Raw genomic sequence first — 17,941 nt, forward strand, 5'->3', positions numbered from 1 at the left:
TCGAGGCCAATATTACATATATCTACTAAAACGAAAAATATTATAAAAATTTATCAAGTATTTATATGTAATTTGAACAAGACTTATTCGAATTATAAAATTTAATATTAATTCGAAACAGTGTAATTCGAATTATGCATTGATGAAATGTTTTAGTAATTCGAATGAGTGAAACGAACTACATGCACGTGAATATAGTTCTAATTCGAAGTGGACTAATTCAAATTACCATAGCTAGCAGCCCAAGATAATTCGAATTGATCTCATTCGAATTATCAATGAATGTCCTATAAATACAGTTCGAGTTCAGCTTTTTTTTTAATGCATGGAATATAAAATATATTTTTTTAAATTTTTAATTTTTAATAAATTTATTTAAATTATATCACAAAAAATATATTATTCCATGCAAAATAATTTTAAAATAGCTTAAAAGATGTTAGGAGTACTATCAAAATTTGTAATGTCCCAATGACTTAAGTAAATACATGCATGTACTCAAACTTTAAATAAAATACTCGACATAGTCAATAATAATTTAAAAATTAAAAAAATATATATTTTATCATCTACTTACCTAAGTCACTCGGACATTACAAATTTTTACAGTACTTCTAACATCTTTTAAGCCATTTTTTTACAATTGTTTTGCATGGAATAAATTTATTTTAATTTTTAAATTATTATTGATTATGTAGAGTATTTTATTTAAAATTTGAGTACATGGATGAATATTTGCATTTAAATTTAATCTTTTTTTTAAAATTTTTTAATTTTTAAATTATTATTGACTATCTAGAATATTTTATTTAAAGTTTGAGTACATGCATATATTACCTAAGTCACTGGGATATTACAAATTTTTATAGCACTCTTAACATCTTTTAAGCCATTTTTTAATTATTTTGCATGAAATAAAATATTTTTTGTGATATAATTTAAATAAATTTATTAAAAAATTAATAATTTAAAAATAAAAAAATATATATTTTATATTCCATGCATTAAAAAAACTGAACTCAGAACTATATTTATAGGGCATTCATTGGTAGTTCGACCGAGACAAATTCAAATTATCTTGTGCTACTAGCCTGCTACTTGTGGTAATTCGAATTAGTCCACTTTAAATTAGAGCTATATTCACGTGCATGTCATTTCACGCTCATTCGAATTACTGCAATATTTCGTCCATGCATAATTCGAATTACACTGTTTCAAATTAGTATTGGATTTTATAATTCGAATGAGTCTCATTTGAATTACATAAAAACACTTGGTAGTTCTTTGTAATATTTTTTTATTTTAGTAGATATGTGTAAAATTGACCTCCAATTAGTTTATATATGCATTTTGCCCTAAAATATATCACTAAGTTTTGTTTAACTAACTAATATAAAAGTTTAGTCACAAAAAAAAAAACTAATATAAAAGTTTATAAAAATATTGAATTTATTTCAATTATTAACATTTAATATTCCAATTATATAAACATTTAACTCTTGTAAATTAAAATATTATATAACTAATTCAGTTCAAAACAATATATGATCAATAATACAAAAAAACCTATACTTACATAACTAAATTAAAATTTACCATTTAATATTATTATAATATATACCAAAGCTATTTTCATGTATTATTTGTATTTTACATGTTATAATATAGTTTTGGCATTACAAACAATGAAGAGAATTTCTCAGTTCTTATGTTTTTTCAACTCTAAAGAGTAAAGAGTAACATGTTCCTTGGAAGATTGCATAACTGATAATATATTTTAAATGATCATTATTTTATTTTGCCAATTATTATGCTTTGTAGCATTTTATGGACAATGGATAATATATGTAATTCAATTCAATTGTTTTTTTTCTCCTTACTTGGATAAGAATTAAGAAATGAAAAAAATATGAGTTTAACTAAGAAATCAATTATTTTTCAATTAATATTAGTTATTTTTTAAAATTATCCTTTTATGATAAATTTTGAATTTTAATATTAAATTTTAAATTCTAAATATTAAATCCTCTAAAAAAAGAGAATTTAAAACATAATTTTATAATAAAAAATTAATATTAAAAATTGATTTTTCATACTTATTCATACTAGCACTCTATGTGAACACTACTAAGTATGAACATAGACTAAAAAATTGAAAAGTCATAGATAACTCATAATGTCCAGCTGACCTAATAACTAGTAGAAGAATCAAAACTTGTCTAAATTTTCTGTGTGCTTTATGTATTTGTCTTTCAGATAAGGTTAGATACTTGGATACCCAAATTAAAGTTTAAAACTATTATTATATATTTATATGTATCTCTCAAGTCTCAATCATTACATGCGGTGGAGACAAGTCAACAGACTCATACTATGAGCCTCTGATTACCTTATAATATTCTAACTTCAACTCACTTTAAAGATTCATTAAAATTTATTAAGAAGCCTCTGATTACAAATTATGCACTAATCTTATTTAAAATTTAGTTAATAATATACTCAATATTCTTGTATTGAGTAAAATATAATGTTAAATATATTAGTAAATATAACAATAACTTTTTCTAGAAGAAATTATCAATTCAGTTCTTGATGGTTACAATTTGACAAAATGTTCCAAAATTTAGGCGAAATTAAAGAAGTACTTTTTTAGTCATAATTTACTCTTCTTAAAATAAAATTTAAGAGAAGTCAAAGTAAAGTGTAAAAATAACATATAATAGTGATGAATTTTTTTATTTAGAGAAAAACTCAAAATCGCCACTCACAATTACTTCAAAAGACAACGAGGTCCTCGACAAAAAAATATCCAACCCGATTCATGAGCTTTACTTTTATGGGACTGATTAGTTCTTATGACAAAAAAAGTGAATGTTATTTTTTTTCTAGTACAGGAACTAATTAGTTCAAAAAAAATCAAAAACCGGATTGGATATTTTTTTTTTTGGCCTCGTTGTCCTTTCGAGATAATTGTGAGGAGTTGGATGGGGTATTCACTCTTTTATTTATTAATCTCAAGCATAATCACTAATAAGTAGTATAATTTTTCCAAATATTCAAAATACAAGGGCAACCTAGAAAGCAGTATTTAAGTACTAAGCTGGGTTCCAATATTTGGATCATTATTCTACTCTTCACATGCTTGCATAAGTTGGCAACTCCTGCATTCAGAAGGTTAGAGAGATTCACTTCTTTCATTCACATGCTTTTAGGTTGATCCTCTCAGATTCTGACTCTACTCTGCAGCCAAAAAGTTGAAAAACACATTTGTTGCTACTTTATTACATCTTTACTTGTTCTGGATTCATGTACTTGAATCCTTAATCTTCATTGAAATATTGGATTGTTCACTGTTGCTTTCTTTTTGGGTAACTATATTGATTCAATCATAATTTCTATAGTTTTGTTCTTCTTCTAAAGGCATCATCTTTTTTTAGCAAAGCTTTTGTAGTTATTATTATTACTTGCTTGCCTTTCAAAATTCAAAAACAATATTCATTCTAATTTATGATTCTGTCCATTGTTTTTTTTCTTAGTATCTGAATTCCTGAATACTTGGGCCAATTCTGAAATACAATAATGGAAGAAGATGATGTTTACACAAAAGATGGGACAGTGGATTATCTTGGAAATCCAGCAAACAAAAAGAGAACAGGAACTTGGAGAGCATGCCCTTTTATCTTGGGTAATTTTTTTGTGTCTGTTGCATTTCCAACTATATGTTTATTAGGGTATGATAATGATATTAAAATTACTCTGGTTCCAGAATATCTGTCATCTTAAAATTTTGGTACGTTGATAACTAAATGTATTTGGACACAAATCGTATCCAAATACATGAAGTTTTGAACGTACCAAGATTTCAGAATGACGGGTATTTTAGAACCACTGACGAATAAGGAAATTAGTGCTTATAATTCATTTACTTACAGGGAATGAATGTTGTGAGAGATTGGCTTACTATGGTATGAGCACAAATCTGGTGCTTTATTTCAAGGAGAGGCTACATCAGCATAGTGCTACTGCTTCCAAAAATGTGTCTAACTGGAGTGGAACATGCTACATAACACCACTGATTGGAGCATTTCTTGCTGATTCATATCTTGGAAGATATTGGACCATTGCTTGTTTCTCAATAATCTATGTTCTTGTGAGTATAAACCTCTTCAATCTGTAACTGTCAAATTGAACAACCATTGTCTTGATGCATTCATTAATCTATCCGAAAATCAGGTAGTTTTGTCAGCAATGTCATCTTTCATAGATAATTTTGGTACTTCACTCTTTTAAGATACCATTTGAAGGGGAGACTTGGAGCAACGATTGAGTTGTCTCTGGATGACCTCAAGGTCACGGATTCAAGTTATCAAGTTAGGCTGCGTACATTACATTCTCTGGGTGTGGCCTTCCCCGGATCCAGTGTTAATGCAGGATGCTTGTACACCTCTTTTAAGATACCATTTAGTCCGAATCGGCAAAATGATATATAAAGAGCGAAGTACCAAAGTTTTGAAGCTCCAATAGTGAGAACTGAATTGCTGGAACTTTTTCCTTGTTGCATATAACATTAGTACATTAATATTGATTCCAAAATCCCAATGCATTCAAAAGTAAAACCAATGTTTCTGTCTAAAAAGGATATAAATCTGTTCTTGTTATTGACCAGGGAATGACACTATTGACATTATCTGCATCAGTTTCTGGTATAAAACCAACTTGCCATGGCCATGGAGATGAAAATTGCCATGCCACCACTCTAGAAAGTACAGTGTGCTTTATAGCTCTTTACCTTATAGCCCTTGGAACAGGTGGAATCAAGCCATGTGTTTCATCCTATGGAGCAGACCAGTTTGATGATGCTGATCCGGTGGAGAAGGAACACAAGAGTTCTTTCTTCAACTGGTTCTATTTCTCAATCAACATTGGTGCTCTCATCGCTTCTTCGCTGTTGGTATGGATTCAGGACAATGTAGGATGGGGATGGGGATTTGGAATACCAGCAGTGGCCATGGCTATTGCAGTGGCAAGTTTCTTTTCAGGTTCTCGGCTGTATCGAAACCAGAAGCCCGGAGGAAGCGCCCTCACTCGGATTATTCAGGTCATAGTAGCATCCATGAGGAAGTATAATGTTAAAGTGCCTAATGATAAGTCTCAGTTGTATGAAATTGCAGACACCGAGTCTGTTATAGAAGGAAGCAGGAAGCTTGATCACACAGATGAGTTAAGGTAAAGCAGTGCCAAAACAAATTTGTGATTTTTCATAACTCAGAATGAAGAGAAATTTTGTGATCATATTTGAATCCTGAAATATGACATGCTGTCCTAAAAATTTGTATTTTTATCCACATCCCCATTTTAGCTTAAGCTTTTGGGAAAATAGTTTTATGACATGGTACCAGAGTTTCTATGACCTAAAGGTCTAGAATTCGATTTTTGTTGATCCCAAAAGAAAGGAGTTCAGTATAAGGCAAATAAAAAGAGAAAGAAAGCCTATGCAAAAATATACAGAAATCCAAAAAAAGCTCTTGCGGGAGGGGCCGTGTTAGAGATATAATCATTCATGTATCTCTTCCTGTCGGCTTAAGCTTCTGGTAGAAATGGTTTCATGAGAAGTTGGACAAGAAAAATTGTCCTGAAAAGCATGTTTCATGTTATCAAATGGGATCTAAGAGTATTATTGTTTGTAACAGGTTTTTTGACAAAGCAGCAGTGGTCGGACAGTTAGATAATCTGAAGGAATCAGTGAATCCATGGAGACTTTGCACTGTAACTCAAGTTGAAGAGCTGAAATCCATTCTGAGATTGCTTCCAATATGGGCAACCGGCATTGTTTTCGCCACTGTCTACGGCCAAATGAGCACATTATTTGTGTTGCAAGGACAAACCATGGATACTCGCGTAGGCAACTCCTCTTTCAAGATTCCACCAGCATCCCTTTCCATATTTGACACCCTCAGTGTCATATTTTGGGTTCCGGTTTATGATCGGTTCATTGTGCCGGTCGCTAGGAAGTTCACCGGCCACAAGAATGGCCTAACACAGGTCCAGAGGATGGGAATAGGCCTCTTCATATCCATATTTTCCATGGTGGCCGCCGCGATTTTGGAAGTCGTTAGGCTCAGAATGGTGAGGAGGCATAATTACTATAACCTTGATGAAGTTCCAATGACAATATTCTGGCAGGTACCTCAGTACTTCCTCATAGGTTGTGCTGAAGTGTTCACATTCATTGGCCAGTTGGAGTTCTTCTATGAACAAGCGCCGGACGCGATGAGGAGCCTGTGTTCTGCTCTGTCACTACTCACTGTTGCCCTTGGACAGTACCTGAGCTCCCTACTCGTAACCATTGTTACAAGGATCAGTACTAGGAATGGCAGCCTTGGATGGATACCAGACAACCTCAACTATGGTCATGTTGACTATTTCTTTTGGCTATTGACAGTTCTAAGTGTCCTGAATTTGATAATATATCTGGTGGTAGCACAGTTTTATACCTATAAGCGAGCTGTCGGAACTCTCCGGTGAAAAAACCGATCACATGTAGGTTTTCGGCTTCAAAACATCCAAACTATGGTTCGAGCGAAAGCTTCTTCGCTCGAATCATAGTTTTGAAGTATTAGAATGGTGTTATTTGAACATAACTGTCATCGTATTTTGTGCTGACATATCATTCGCCTGTTGGTAATAATGGTATGGTATGTTCGAAATATGAAGATGGTTATGTTCAAGAAACATTTCTCATAAAAGTTATGTTGCTGAATCCTAGATTATGAAGTTTGTGAATGAGTGTCATCCTTTGGTGTTTGTAATCTTGGTTTTCTATTTACAATTTTAGATAGAGTTAGTGTTACTGATTAGTAGCATACAGAAATCAATCTCAATGTGAAATCTTTGTAATTCTTCAAAATACCACAAGGTGTAAAGTTCTCATTGTAAAATTATTGCAACTTCATGTGAACATTCTTCTTGGTGAAAGGTCTCTTTTCATCAGCATATTTTAATGAATTTAATTGTAATAGCAATATCATCAGCTTTGAAACAATGTTTGACTCTCATGAAGTCATGATGATAATGATGATGATGATTTTTGAAGTTACAAAAATAATAATTGTACATGATTGATTGATGAAATAAAATATTTTAGCATGTTAATAATAATTTATTGATATTAAATTTTATAGTATAAGAAGATTTATTTTATTTTAGTATGTATGAAGGTTTCATTTCTGCAATTTCACTCTTCCAAACTCAAATAATTACTTCCTTAATCTTAATATATATTCTCCCAATTTTCACGCATTCTATTTGATTCCTTCACAACAACAATAATAATAATTATTATTATTATTATTATTGTTATTATTATTATTATTATTTGACAAATCTCGTGTTTTCTCATTTGTCAGTTTAATATATGTGTTACGGTTAGGGGTAACAAACGGGTCTAAACCCGGCCCACGTAACCCGCCAAAAAATACGGGTCAGGTTGGAAAATTGGGATTGCCAAATAGCAAAAACTCACCTAACCCGCATCGCTTAAACCGCGAGTTTTGGCAGGGCGGGACGGGTTTTTCGCCGGACTTAGTATTTTTTTAGCAAAGGGTATTTTTACATTTTTTTTTGTCAAAACCCAACTTTTTTCAACCCAACTTACAAGAGAATGAAGATAAAAATTGAGTGTTTTAAATTATGTTTATTTTGTTTTAGAAACAATATTTATAATTATGTTTTGGATGAAAACTTGGTTTATAATTATGTTTATTAGATATTTATAATTAATAAGACTTTAATGTTTGTGAGTATAAAAATTATAATTTGTTTATACCTTTAGAAATTATAATAGTTAAAAGTAAAAAACAAAAGAAATTTTTTTATACCTTTATATATATTATTTAATAGTTAAAAGTAAAAAAAAAAAAAAAAAAAGGATATTTGGCGGGTTTAGCCCGCCGGCTCGCCAGCCCGCCGTTAGGCGGGGAGAGGTGGGATTCTGGGACCGCCTGACTAGGCGGGGCGGGCTTCCCCGCTTGCCACCCCTAGTTACGGTGGGTAACCGGAGATTAATGAATTGGACTGATAAGGTTAGCCCAAACGTCTGGAGGAGAGGACCTCCGGCTTGATTCGCGTCTGGGAGCTACCGTCCGACTTGTGTATGTGAAAGAATGGGGGGTGGTACCTGCAAAGACACTCCAATGTCTAAGATAGCAAAGAGTTTTAGCAGGTTTAGAGAATATTGGAATTTAGAGATACCTGAGGGGTGTCAGTGTATTTATAGTGGTGAATCAATAACTACTGTTAGAATAGTTCTACATTTTAAGGTGGATAACCGTCCCTTTATCTTAGAGAAGTTAAGATATGGCTCCTGAAGTGGGTTGAGAGTTTTTAGGGGCAGTTACTTATTTGAATAAGTGTTATCTGTCAGCTATCATTCAAGTCCAGCTTCTTAGAAAAGGAGTCTGCGTTAGATCCGACCTCTTTCGAGGAGGTCGGTGGGTTGTGAAGGCTAATCTTTGAATTGGGTCTTTTAGGTTTATTTAGACCCGGATTTTAGTGTTGGGTTAGGATATGAACAATGTGTATGTTTAAGTATTTAACACCTACAATTAATTAGATCCAGATCATCTTATATGAACACCTCAATAACAATATAATTTAATTTTAATATAATATTTTTCAATAATGATATAACAATATATTAGGAAAATGAACAACACTACAACAATAAAATATATATTTTTACTTTTTAGTAACTCGTTTAATAGGGAAAAAAAAGTGGAAACTCTCAATATTACTCACATTCTTATGGTAACTTTTCTTAAGAAAAATAATACAGGTGCTTTGTGTAGACAAATATTTTTGAATAACTTAATTGTTAAGTGTGTACATTAGTGTTGATGTTGCTTTCAAAATGCAAGAGATAAAATTTGTATTGAATTTTCTTGATTTTCAAAGACTTGAGTGGTCATACGATATGTTTTTAACTAGTTTTGTTGACTTGTCAAATTTTGAGAAATTTCTTTATAATTTTGTAGTTTCTAGTAGTGATAGTCTTTCATTCATTAATTTATGCAAGTAATTTTGTATTCATATTAGCAATTTTTAAAAATTTTAATTCAACTTAAATTCTTCCACTTAATTATAAGTCGTTGATAACTTTAGTTTAATTGTAAACAATTATATAAATTTAAATGAATAACAGAATTTTAGCTAATATTTAGTCAATATCTGTATTTTTTTTCTTTCTTTTTTTCTTTTTTAACAAAAATTGAAAATCAAGCCTAGGTACTTATGTAGTTAGTTGAATTTGCCCCCCTAATATTTCTACAAAAATTTAGCCAACATAATCTGATTGTTTTAGGAGTTAAATATTGTTATTTCTAAATTGATAATATTACTTCATTTCATAACACTTTGTTGAATTGCCTTATTTGCACGACGGACACATTTTGGATACGATAATTATTTAATACGCGTATTTTTTGTGTCTAACCATATTTTAATAAAAAATTAAAAAAAAATATGTGAACATGTTTGGACACACTTAAATAAAAAAATTCTTTTCTGAACAATTTAAACACAATTAAATACTATCATATATTAACATGTTCAGCCTTATTCTTAACTTGTGTTTTTTAAATGAGTTTAAAAATAGCATATATTATTATTTATTAAAACAAAAAATATTTTAAATACTTTATATAATTAAAAAATTAAAATATTTTAATATCAATAAAATATCAAAATATCATTATAATTTATCTAAATATAATTTATATTTTATATATATATTGTGTCTCCGTATCTTATAAAAATTTAGAATTCGTGTGTCCACGTATTCTGTGTCGTACCGTAATCGTGTCGGTGTGACGGTGTCTGTACATCATAGGTGTACTCTCAATTCTCAAAGTTATCAATTTTCTCCTTTTTCTTTTTCAACATGAGCAAAAAAAATTGTATTATTAATTACCCTTTTGTACATTGTTAACAAAATCAGACCGGACTGATTGGTTCAACTGGAAAATCGGTGAATCGGATTATATATCGGTTCGGTCCGGTGCTTGGACCGTACAAGGAATCGAACCCTTGCCCTCAAAAAAACTAAAAGACTCCACAACCACCAGGCTAGCGTGTTTTCTATTAAAATTTATGCAAATTATAATATATATAGATATCTTTTATCAAATAGTTTACTTTTATTTAATTTATTTTAATTTTAATTATAAAATCACTCATTTTTAAATTAATTATATTTTTATTTAACAATAATTATAAACTCACTTATTTTTTTATAATTATATAATATCTATTAATATTATTTTTTAATAAATACTTGTAGTATATAATAGTATAATAAATATAAACTAATTAATAAATTATTAAAATTTAAAAATAATAGTTATTTTAATATAAAAACAAAATAAAAATATTTGTGATAGAGTAAAAATAACAAAATATTTATTGTTCATGTTTCATATTGTTTTAAAATAACTTGATATTTTTTAAAATGTTAGTAAAAATATGTATTTTAAATTTTAATTTTAAACTTTTGACTATTTTTTATTTTTTATTTACATAGGACCGGATCAAACGGTTTAACCAATAACCCACCGATTGAACCAATAATCTAGTAATCCAGTGATTTGATCGGTTCGATTATCGGTTCGGTTCTGACAACTATGCTTTTGTATATTTAAATATGTTTTTGATAACAAATATTTTTAGAGCATTAGTTAAGGTTACCATTAGGAAATTTTTTTTATCCTTTTTAATAAATGTATTATAATATTAACTTTCCCATAAAAAAAAAAAAAAAAACCTTATTTTTTGTCTTAGAAGTTGTGAGTAATTTGAAAAGAGGATATAAGTGTTATTAAGAGAAATCAGTGTTATTAATTTGGAAGTAATGAAATTCATCCCTTTTTTTATTTATAAAATAACTTTTCCACATTTGAATTATGAACTTATGATTTTGAAGGGTGACACAAAAAACTCCCACTCCCACCCACCCAAAATCAAAGACTAGAACTTGGACCTTTGAAATGTTCCCCAAGCGTTTTCAGGACCCCAAAACAGGTATCTTTCAATCAATTATTCTTAAACCATTTCTTCAAGATGTGTTTGGTTTCTACTTTTCTCTTCTATTTTTAATTTTAATTAGTATAAAAAATATCACTTTTTGCTGTTTTCTATTTTAGATTATGTTAATAAAACAGTAACAAGTAATTTTTTTGAAGTGAAACATGATTTAAATGTTGCTTGGGGAGCTATGTTTTTTCAATATAACTCCAAATTTTGTTACCAACTGCTCGATGAAATGTCTGAACGAAAACTTCGATGCTCTTTTTCCTTTAATTTTTTTTTCTCTTTCTCTGTTTCTTTTGAACTTATTCTACACTGTGTTTCGTTGATTTCAGGTTTCAAGATGCTGAGTTCAATGCATGCCAAGAAATACCTGAAGAAAATTGGGTTTGAAAGTGAAGATTACTTCTTTTGGAAACAAGTTGGGAAAGCCCTACTTTGCACCTACACCATAATGGGTGGTTTTTGGCTTTACAATGGTGGAGCTTCAAAGTTGAAGCCTCAGCTGAAGGTAGACCAGGAGCGAGCCGATAACCAGCAACGGCCAGAGGAAGAGCAGGAGCTAGACCATAAACAGCACCAACAGTTCCCATTGGCCAGCAATTTAGAAGAAATGAAGGAGTTTGTTTCTGATATTGGAACAAAGATTGGTTTAAAAGGGATGGTTGAGAATGATAAGGAGCTAGATGGCAAGAAGTTTGAGCAGGAAGCACAGAAGTTGTGGATGAAGATGAGGAATGAGGTTGTTTCTGAGCTTCAAGAGAAGGGAATTGATGTGGAATGAATACAATTCAATGCAATGCAAATGGCAAATGCCATTTCATTTGTGAACTTGATTGTGACTAGAGTAGAACACAACATGTTAGGAAACATAATGCATGGTTAGTAGTGAAGTAATACTTTTCTGTGTATAAATAAATGTTTAACATTGAATCGTTATCAAAATTGGACCGGATCGGCCATTTGGTCCGAACAAAATTGGACCGGATCGGCCATTTGGTCCGAACGGCGGTGTACTAGCTGCTTGTTTTATTCGGTTCTCCAATTAGATCGGATATGCACACAACTCCGGCAAACCTGGAATGAACGGCCTATTTTGAGATCAAGCCGGACTGGTTCGAAGGCTAGAACGACACTGTATTTGAGGTTGGAAATAATTCAAAAATTTCAAGGTGTGTTACCCCTCCTCTACAACCATTTATGTTTGTATATTTATCTAATTAAATAGAATTCAACCAGTTTGACCAGTGATTCATTGGTGGTGGGTTCACTAATAACCCTATGTTTTGGCTGAGTTGATTACTAATCTGGGTTTAGTGAATATGCATTGAATGGTGATAAATGGAGGGAAAAAATGATTAGTATCAACTTTCAATTCACTATGTGCGTTTAGCTTTTTTTTTTTTTCTCACTTTCATATTTACAAGATCAGGTAATATGAATGGAACAAAATTGTCAAGTGGGTCATTGTTGCTTTGTTCATAAGTCCGATAGGCGTGATTATTTGGCATTACCTTTAGCGTCAGCTTTTGAATTTCGATGTCACGTAGGGCAACAATAATATGATCAGTTGTTAAAAGATTATAGAGAAAGTTAGTCAAACTATGATTACAAGATAGTATAGAACGAGTATAATTACAAGTGAATTGCTAAAAGGAGACATTTCTCTTCATCACAAGTAAATAAAAAGAAGAAGAGAACCTCAATGGGGAAAAAATTTAAGCATGGAATCCATTATTGTAACTCAGTGGTGCACCAATGCACTAGTACTATGAAAAGTAGTTGCCAAAGTTTCAAGACGCTCAGAATCCAGTCTTGATCTATCTTTTTGATGTTTTTGAAAATAAATTATATATTTGAATTTATATTCGTTTAAAACTTAGGAGAACAGTTTCATAGATTCGAGTAAAATTTTTAAATTTGGAAGATCTCAAGGAAGGAAACATTCCAAGGAATCAAGGAAGAAAACACAACATGAAGCATTTCTGGCAAACAAGTTATGTGGGACGATGAACAAAATGATGGTTTTAAAAACTTGAAATTGAAGAACATGTATGTGATTAAAACATTTTCATGAGTGAGATATGTCTTTTTCTGATTCATCATCATAATGTTATATGGTCAAAATGTTGTTGAAATAGTGGCAAAAAAGTGAAAGCACTTTAGGCAAAGTAATCAACCGACCAATGTTTAAATCAAATCTTCCTAGCTACCAGTCAAGATCTGAAGCTGTGCCACCTTTTTTTATCAACAAAATGATGAAAAATTCAAAAAGAAGTTTCTGAGTAACTATCAGTGGTTGAAGTACATATATGCAGAAAAACCTTCATGGCAAATAATTGGAGTATGGACTTTAAGCATAAGATAGTTCACCAGATAACAGCTACACCGGGACATATATATCAAAACAGTTGCAGAGAGATATCAACAACATTATATTATAAAAGTTTAAATACTAAATACAATTTAGTAAACCTATAGAAGAACAGCACACTCAGTATTGCTTCTAAAACTGTAAATAATTATCATCTTTATTAATAGCAGATATTTACTTTTAACATAACCGAAAATACAGATTGGCCTGACTAAGATATCAGACTCTGAAGTAAATCAAATTCAATTATTTACAAATCTATGTCCATGTTTCAAATATACCCGAAGCAGCACATTAATTTAATGAGAATAAAGTTAGAGAAAAGCTAGGTAAAACAACATAAAAGCTTTGATGTCCAATGGAGGTAATATAGATTCTCAGTATGCCATCCTCAATTTTGAGCCATTTAGATTAATAAATAAATAAAGTAATGAATAAAAGAAGTACACTAGAATGCAATGAAAGAAAAAGTTATCAAGTTAGCAACAGCATGCACAAATCATCTTAAATGATAAGTTGGAAAAACCAGCATTCATACAAAAGATGAAAAACCAGTACCAATCATTGGAACTATAGTTTTAAGCAATGCAATTCAACAGTACCCCTTAAAAGAATGCAATTTAAATTCTTTCAAGCTCTTGCTTGACAAGATAGACAAGATTAAAATTCTTAATCAATCTTCCTCTTATGCAAATTGCCTGCATGCTCCACATTTTATGGACAACGTGATAAATCTAAATAAAAGAAATTACCATATCAGTAGCCAATGGAATAGATACCTTGATGCCAATGTTTCTAACTTCAAATTTTTATAACCAAGAAGCAGGATATGGACATTTCAGAGCCCTGAACAAATATTATCTAACAAGGAAGTTTGTATAACCAATTAGCTCTAGTTCATGAGATCTATGACAATAACATAGCTGAAAGATAAAGTAGAAAATATAAACAAACTTTTTGAGAACTTAGTAACTATCTTCTTGCCTAAATTAAAAAGTTATGTTGCAATAAACTCTAGCAAAATTCAACTATTGTAGACTTATTAATCCTAGCAGTGTTGCAATCAGAAGTTTACCGTGCCAATTGCATATGGAAAAGTATACCTATTTCTGCTCCCAACATCACTCTAAAAATAGAAACCAGAATGTAACAATGTGATGTACTTTTCTCTCTTGAACAACAAGAGTTCAGACCAGATATGCTCTTACAAACAGCTTTTCAAGACATTTTTGGCCATTGCATTCTAATCCTTTGAGCTACTCTTTCCTGAAATGCTTCGCTTATAGTTCTTCAAAGGAGTAAAATAGAACCTTAACAAGCCGGTGTCAACATTACCCGGTGAATAACTAACGCTTCGGTTCCTTTGAAGTGTAAACTCTTTTCTTCCATTCAAAATACTGCCATTGGTCTCTGGAGTACCGACAAATCCATTGACTAAACCATCTGTTCTACAGGGATTTCTACAGCTAACACTGTAACTTCGAATAAGCTTCTGGCTAACAGACTCGCTCGTGTTTCCATTAACCACCCTCCTCAGCTTCTGCCAAGACTCGGTGACCGGCTTATTAACAACCGTGTCTCCTGATCCACGCTCTTCTTCTACCGCCTTAGCTTCCCTTTTCCTCTGCACCAACCCCAACTTGTTCAACTTCTTGACCCACTTATGGAACTTATTCAACCCTTTTTGATTATTAACCCCATTTGCAACATCATGGACATTCTTAGAACCAGACATCATTGCAAAAGCAGACTGAACATGACCATTCAAGTTCTCATTCTGTGAATCGTTCTGATCAGTTATCAGCACCTTTGCCCCATAGAACAACTCATTGGTTGCAGGGGAAACCTTGGCATTGGACAACACTCTCAATTCATCAACATCTGCCATTGATTGCTTCCTCCTAGAGCTTGACCTGTCAAAACTCCTCCTCCTCCGCTGCTGATTCATCGCATCGGAATAGTAATCTTTGGTCTGAGAAGAACCACCAGGACAATTCTCTCCACCACTTTCCAAACTCACCACCTCTTGTTCCTCCTCATTCTCCTCCAAAACCCTCTCATTAACATGAACCATTGGAGAGAACCTTGCACACGATGTTCTCCCAATCAAATAGCCATCCCAAGAAGCTCGAGCCGCCTCAAACGACAACCTCGAATCGTCCAACGACATTCTTCCTGCATCAACATCAACAGACAATCTCGGATCAGTGTCACACGACCTTCTCCGCAAAAATCCGTACTCTCCAACCTCCGATTGAGTCTCCCTATACCCTCTCATCACATCACTATCCAAACCGCAGGGTCCATTACCGCCACCGCGTCCTCCGCCGTCATCGTCGGCGGCGGTGGCAGTGTTCTCCTTCGATTTACGTTTCCGCCTCCATTTTCTCAATCTCTTGCAGAAACTCCCCGCAATGTCGATCAAATCTCTCCCAGCGTTCTTCCTTCTCCGCAATTCGAGATCTATGAACTCCTTCATCGTCTTCGTCTCTTCATAATCTTCGTCTGAAACAAAATCATCGACGCAAACCCTTACCGCCTCATTGCCACCGTTCTCACGCTCCTCCACAGTTATCTCGAATCGCGAATCGACGTCGAGGTTCCGATTCGGGCGCTTCTTCTCGTCGCCATCGTCAATGTCGAAGAGGTCCGAAAGCTTGTTCCGGGATGTCGCCGCAGCAGGCAGTCGGACCTCGCAGGACCGACGCCGTGGAACGACGTCGGCGGAGGAGGATGACGGGAGAGGACCACTGCCGGAGCATGATTTGGTGCGACGGAGCTCCGGCGAGCGGCGGGAGCGATGTCCTTGGGTAGCGGGGGGAGGAGGATCGTCGGAGGAGGATTCAATGCCGGCGAGGCGTTCACGGAGGCAAGAAGCGCAGAAACCGGTAACAGGTTTGGTAGGGTGGCGGTGACAGCTGGCAAAACGGTGCGTTTTGGAAGTCATGGAAAGAGTGTGTTTATGTGAACATGTTGAAACACTAAAAAACAGTGAGTGAGTGAAAGTGAAGAAGAAGAAAAGAAGATAATGTAATGTGTTTTAGTGAATTGTGAAGGAAGAGTGTTACCTCTTTTGTGTTGTTACGAGTATCTTTGAAGATTTGTGTGTAGTGTTCTCTTCTGTGCAGATTGCAGAATGAAGGAATCTTTGTGGGTGAAGGTGTGATTATGGATGAAACCGGGTGAAATGGCCAAACAGATCCCATAGGAAACCCTTCATAAACCCGGCTTCATTTACTAATATGATGTGTTTTGATAAATTTTAAATAATAAATTTATAAATTATTATTTTTATTAATATGACAATACATACATAATTAGATAAAAAAATTTACGTGTAATAATCTTTATGTTAAGTTAATAATTAAAAACTTTTAAATAATTTAAATAAATTATTATTTATTAATTCTCAACTATTAGTTTATATAAAGACTATTACATGTGAATTTTCACCAATTAGTTATCGTGAGTTTATGCTAAGGATTGATCTGAAATTCTATTTAATGGTTTGTTGATAGACAATAGATTGTAGTGTATACAATACAATGCAGTATTCAAACTTTTGACATTTATTTAAAGAGGTAAAGTATATTTTTTGTTCTTGAAATTTGGCAAAAAATTTTAAAATATCCTTAAGTTTTATTTTGTTTCAATTTTGTCTCAAAAGTTTTCGACTTGCATCAAATATACCCCTAACAGCTAAATTTTTAAAAAATTTAAGATCAATCTAACAATAATGCATGAAAATGATACTTAATTTGCTTGTGTTGAGGGTTGTTCTTGTTGTTGAATTGGTCTTAAGTTTTTCGAAAAATTAGCCGTCAATGGTATATTTGATGTAAATCGAAAACTTTTGAGACAAAATTGAAACAAAATAAAACTTAAGAATATTTTTGAAATTTTTGTCAAATTTTAGGGACAAAAAATATACTTTACTCTTATTTAAATAAATAAAAAAACTAACTACTCGACCAATCTAATTTAATTTTATTTGAACAAATTCCAATGTAGCTCACAGAAAATAAGAATATAATATTTCTTAAAAAATATTATGATATTAAAGGTAATATAAGTTCAAAAATACTAGTGTCCAAGCTTTTTTATAACTAAATTTAACCAAGTTGTTTAAAAATAAAAATCCGCACCACTTTCTCTTTTCTTTAACGATCGTCACATTCCTTCTTCTTTTTTTTTTCTTTAAAGTCGTCGTCATCATCAATGCCGCCACCGTTGTCGACTATTTTTTTCATGTTATTGTTGATATTGTTATTGTTGTTAATTTTTTTTCTTTTTTTTTCTCGTCATCCTCTTTTATTATCATTATCAACGTCCTTATCATCTTCATTTTCTTCTCTTATAAATGTGTAAAAAATTAGAGCACATAAATTTTGATACACAACACATAAATTTTTGTGTACGGCACACAAATTTTAGTATACAGTACAAAATTTTTTTAAGGATCATATGCCCAAAACATTGACACTCAAC

The 17,941-nt window shown here is 32.2% G+C and overlaps 3 protein-coding genes across 4 annotated transcripts; 2 read left to right on the forward strand and 1 right to left on the reverse strand.

The window, feature by feature from the left end:
• Window positions 1–2,747: 2,747 nt before the first annotated feature.
• Window positions 2,748–7,158, forward strand: LOC112720035 (protein NRT1/ PTR FAMILY 8.1). 2 transcript variants are annotated; one of them, XM_025770837.3, is made up of 5 exons: window positions 2,748–3,174; window positions 3,537–3,685; window positions 3,933–4,150; window positions 4,667–5,226; window positions 5,691–7,158. In XM_025770837.3, exons 2-5 carry the CDS (start codon window positions 3,580–3,582, stop codon window positions 6,523–6,525), a joined length of 1,719 nt encoding a protein of 572 aa, XP_025626622.1. In that variant the 5' UTR covers window positions 2,748–3,174; window positions 3,537–3,579; the 3' UTR covers window positions 6,526–7,158. The 2 variants fall into 2 exon arrangements, with proteins under 2 accessions (XP_025626622.1, XP_025626623.1); XM_025770838.3 differs by having other exon boundaries at window positions 2,868–3,368.
• A 3,733-nt stretch (window positions 7,159–10,891) lies between these two features.
• Window positions 10,892–12,447, forward strand: LOC112720036 (uncharacterized). Its single transcript, XM_025770839.3, has 2 exons — window positions 10,892–11,073; window positions 11,415–12,447. Exons 1-2 carry the CDS (start codon window positions 11,040–11,042, stop codon window positions 11,861–11,863), a joined length of 483 nt encoding a protein of 160 aa, XP_025626624.1. The 5' UTR covers window positions 10,892–11,039; the 3' UTR covers window positions 11,864–12,447.
• Window positions 12,448–14,233: 1,786 nt separating this feature from the next.
• On the reverse strand, window positions 14,234–16,659 carry LOC112720037 (protein OCTOPUS). Its single transcript, XM_025770840.2, has 2 exons — window positions 16,522–16,659; window positions 14,234–16,434 (listed from the first exon to the last, which is right to left on the reverse strand). Exon 2 carries the CDS (start codon window positions 16,398–16,400, stop codon window positions 14,697–14,699), a length of 1,704 nt encoding a protein of 567 aa, XP_025626625.1. The 5' UTR covers window positions 16,401–16,434; window positions 16,522–16,659; the 3' UTR covers window positions 14,234–14,696.
• Between the last annotated feature and the right edge of the window lie 1,282 nt (window positions 16,660–17,941).

This window comes from Arachis hypogaea, chromosome 11 (genome assembly GCF_003086295.3).
Source record: "Arachis hypogaea cultivar Tifrunner chromosome 11, arahy.Tifrunner.gnm2.J5K5, whole genome shotgun sequence".
Classification (NCBI taxonomy): domain Eukaryota; kingdom Viridiplantae; phylum Streptophyta; class Magnoliopsida; order Fabales; family Fabaceae; genus Arachis; species Arachis hypogaea.

Bases quoted from the DNA above. Each gene is read 5' to 3' on its own strand.
- LOC112720035 (XM_025770837.3), top strand. From the start codon at position 3,580: ATGGAAGAAGATGATGTTTACACAAAAGATGGGACAGTGGATTATCTT. The intron at 3,686-3,932 runs GTAATTTTTTTG...ATTTACTTACAG, and splicing joins AGCATGCCCTTTTATCTTGG to GGAATGAATGTTGTGAGAGA. The intron at 5,227-5,690 runs GTAAAGCAGTGC...TGTTTGTAACAG, and splicing joins GATCACACAGATGAGTTAAG to GTTTTTTGACAAAGCAGCAG.
- LOC112720036 (XM_025770839.3), top strand. From the start codon at position 11,040: ATGTTCCCCAAGCGTTTTCAGGACCCCAAAACAG. The intron at 11,074-11,414 runs GTATCTTTCAAT...CGTTGATTTCAG, and splicing joins TTTTCAGGACCCCAAAACAG to GTTTCAAGATGCTGAGTTCA.
- LOC112720037 (XM_025770840.2), bottom strand. From the start codon at position 16,400: ATGACTTCCAAAACGCACCGTTTTGCCAGCTGTCACCGCCACCCTACC.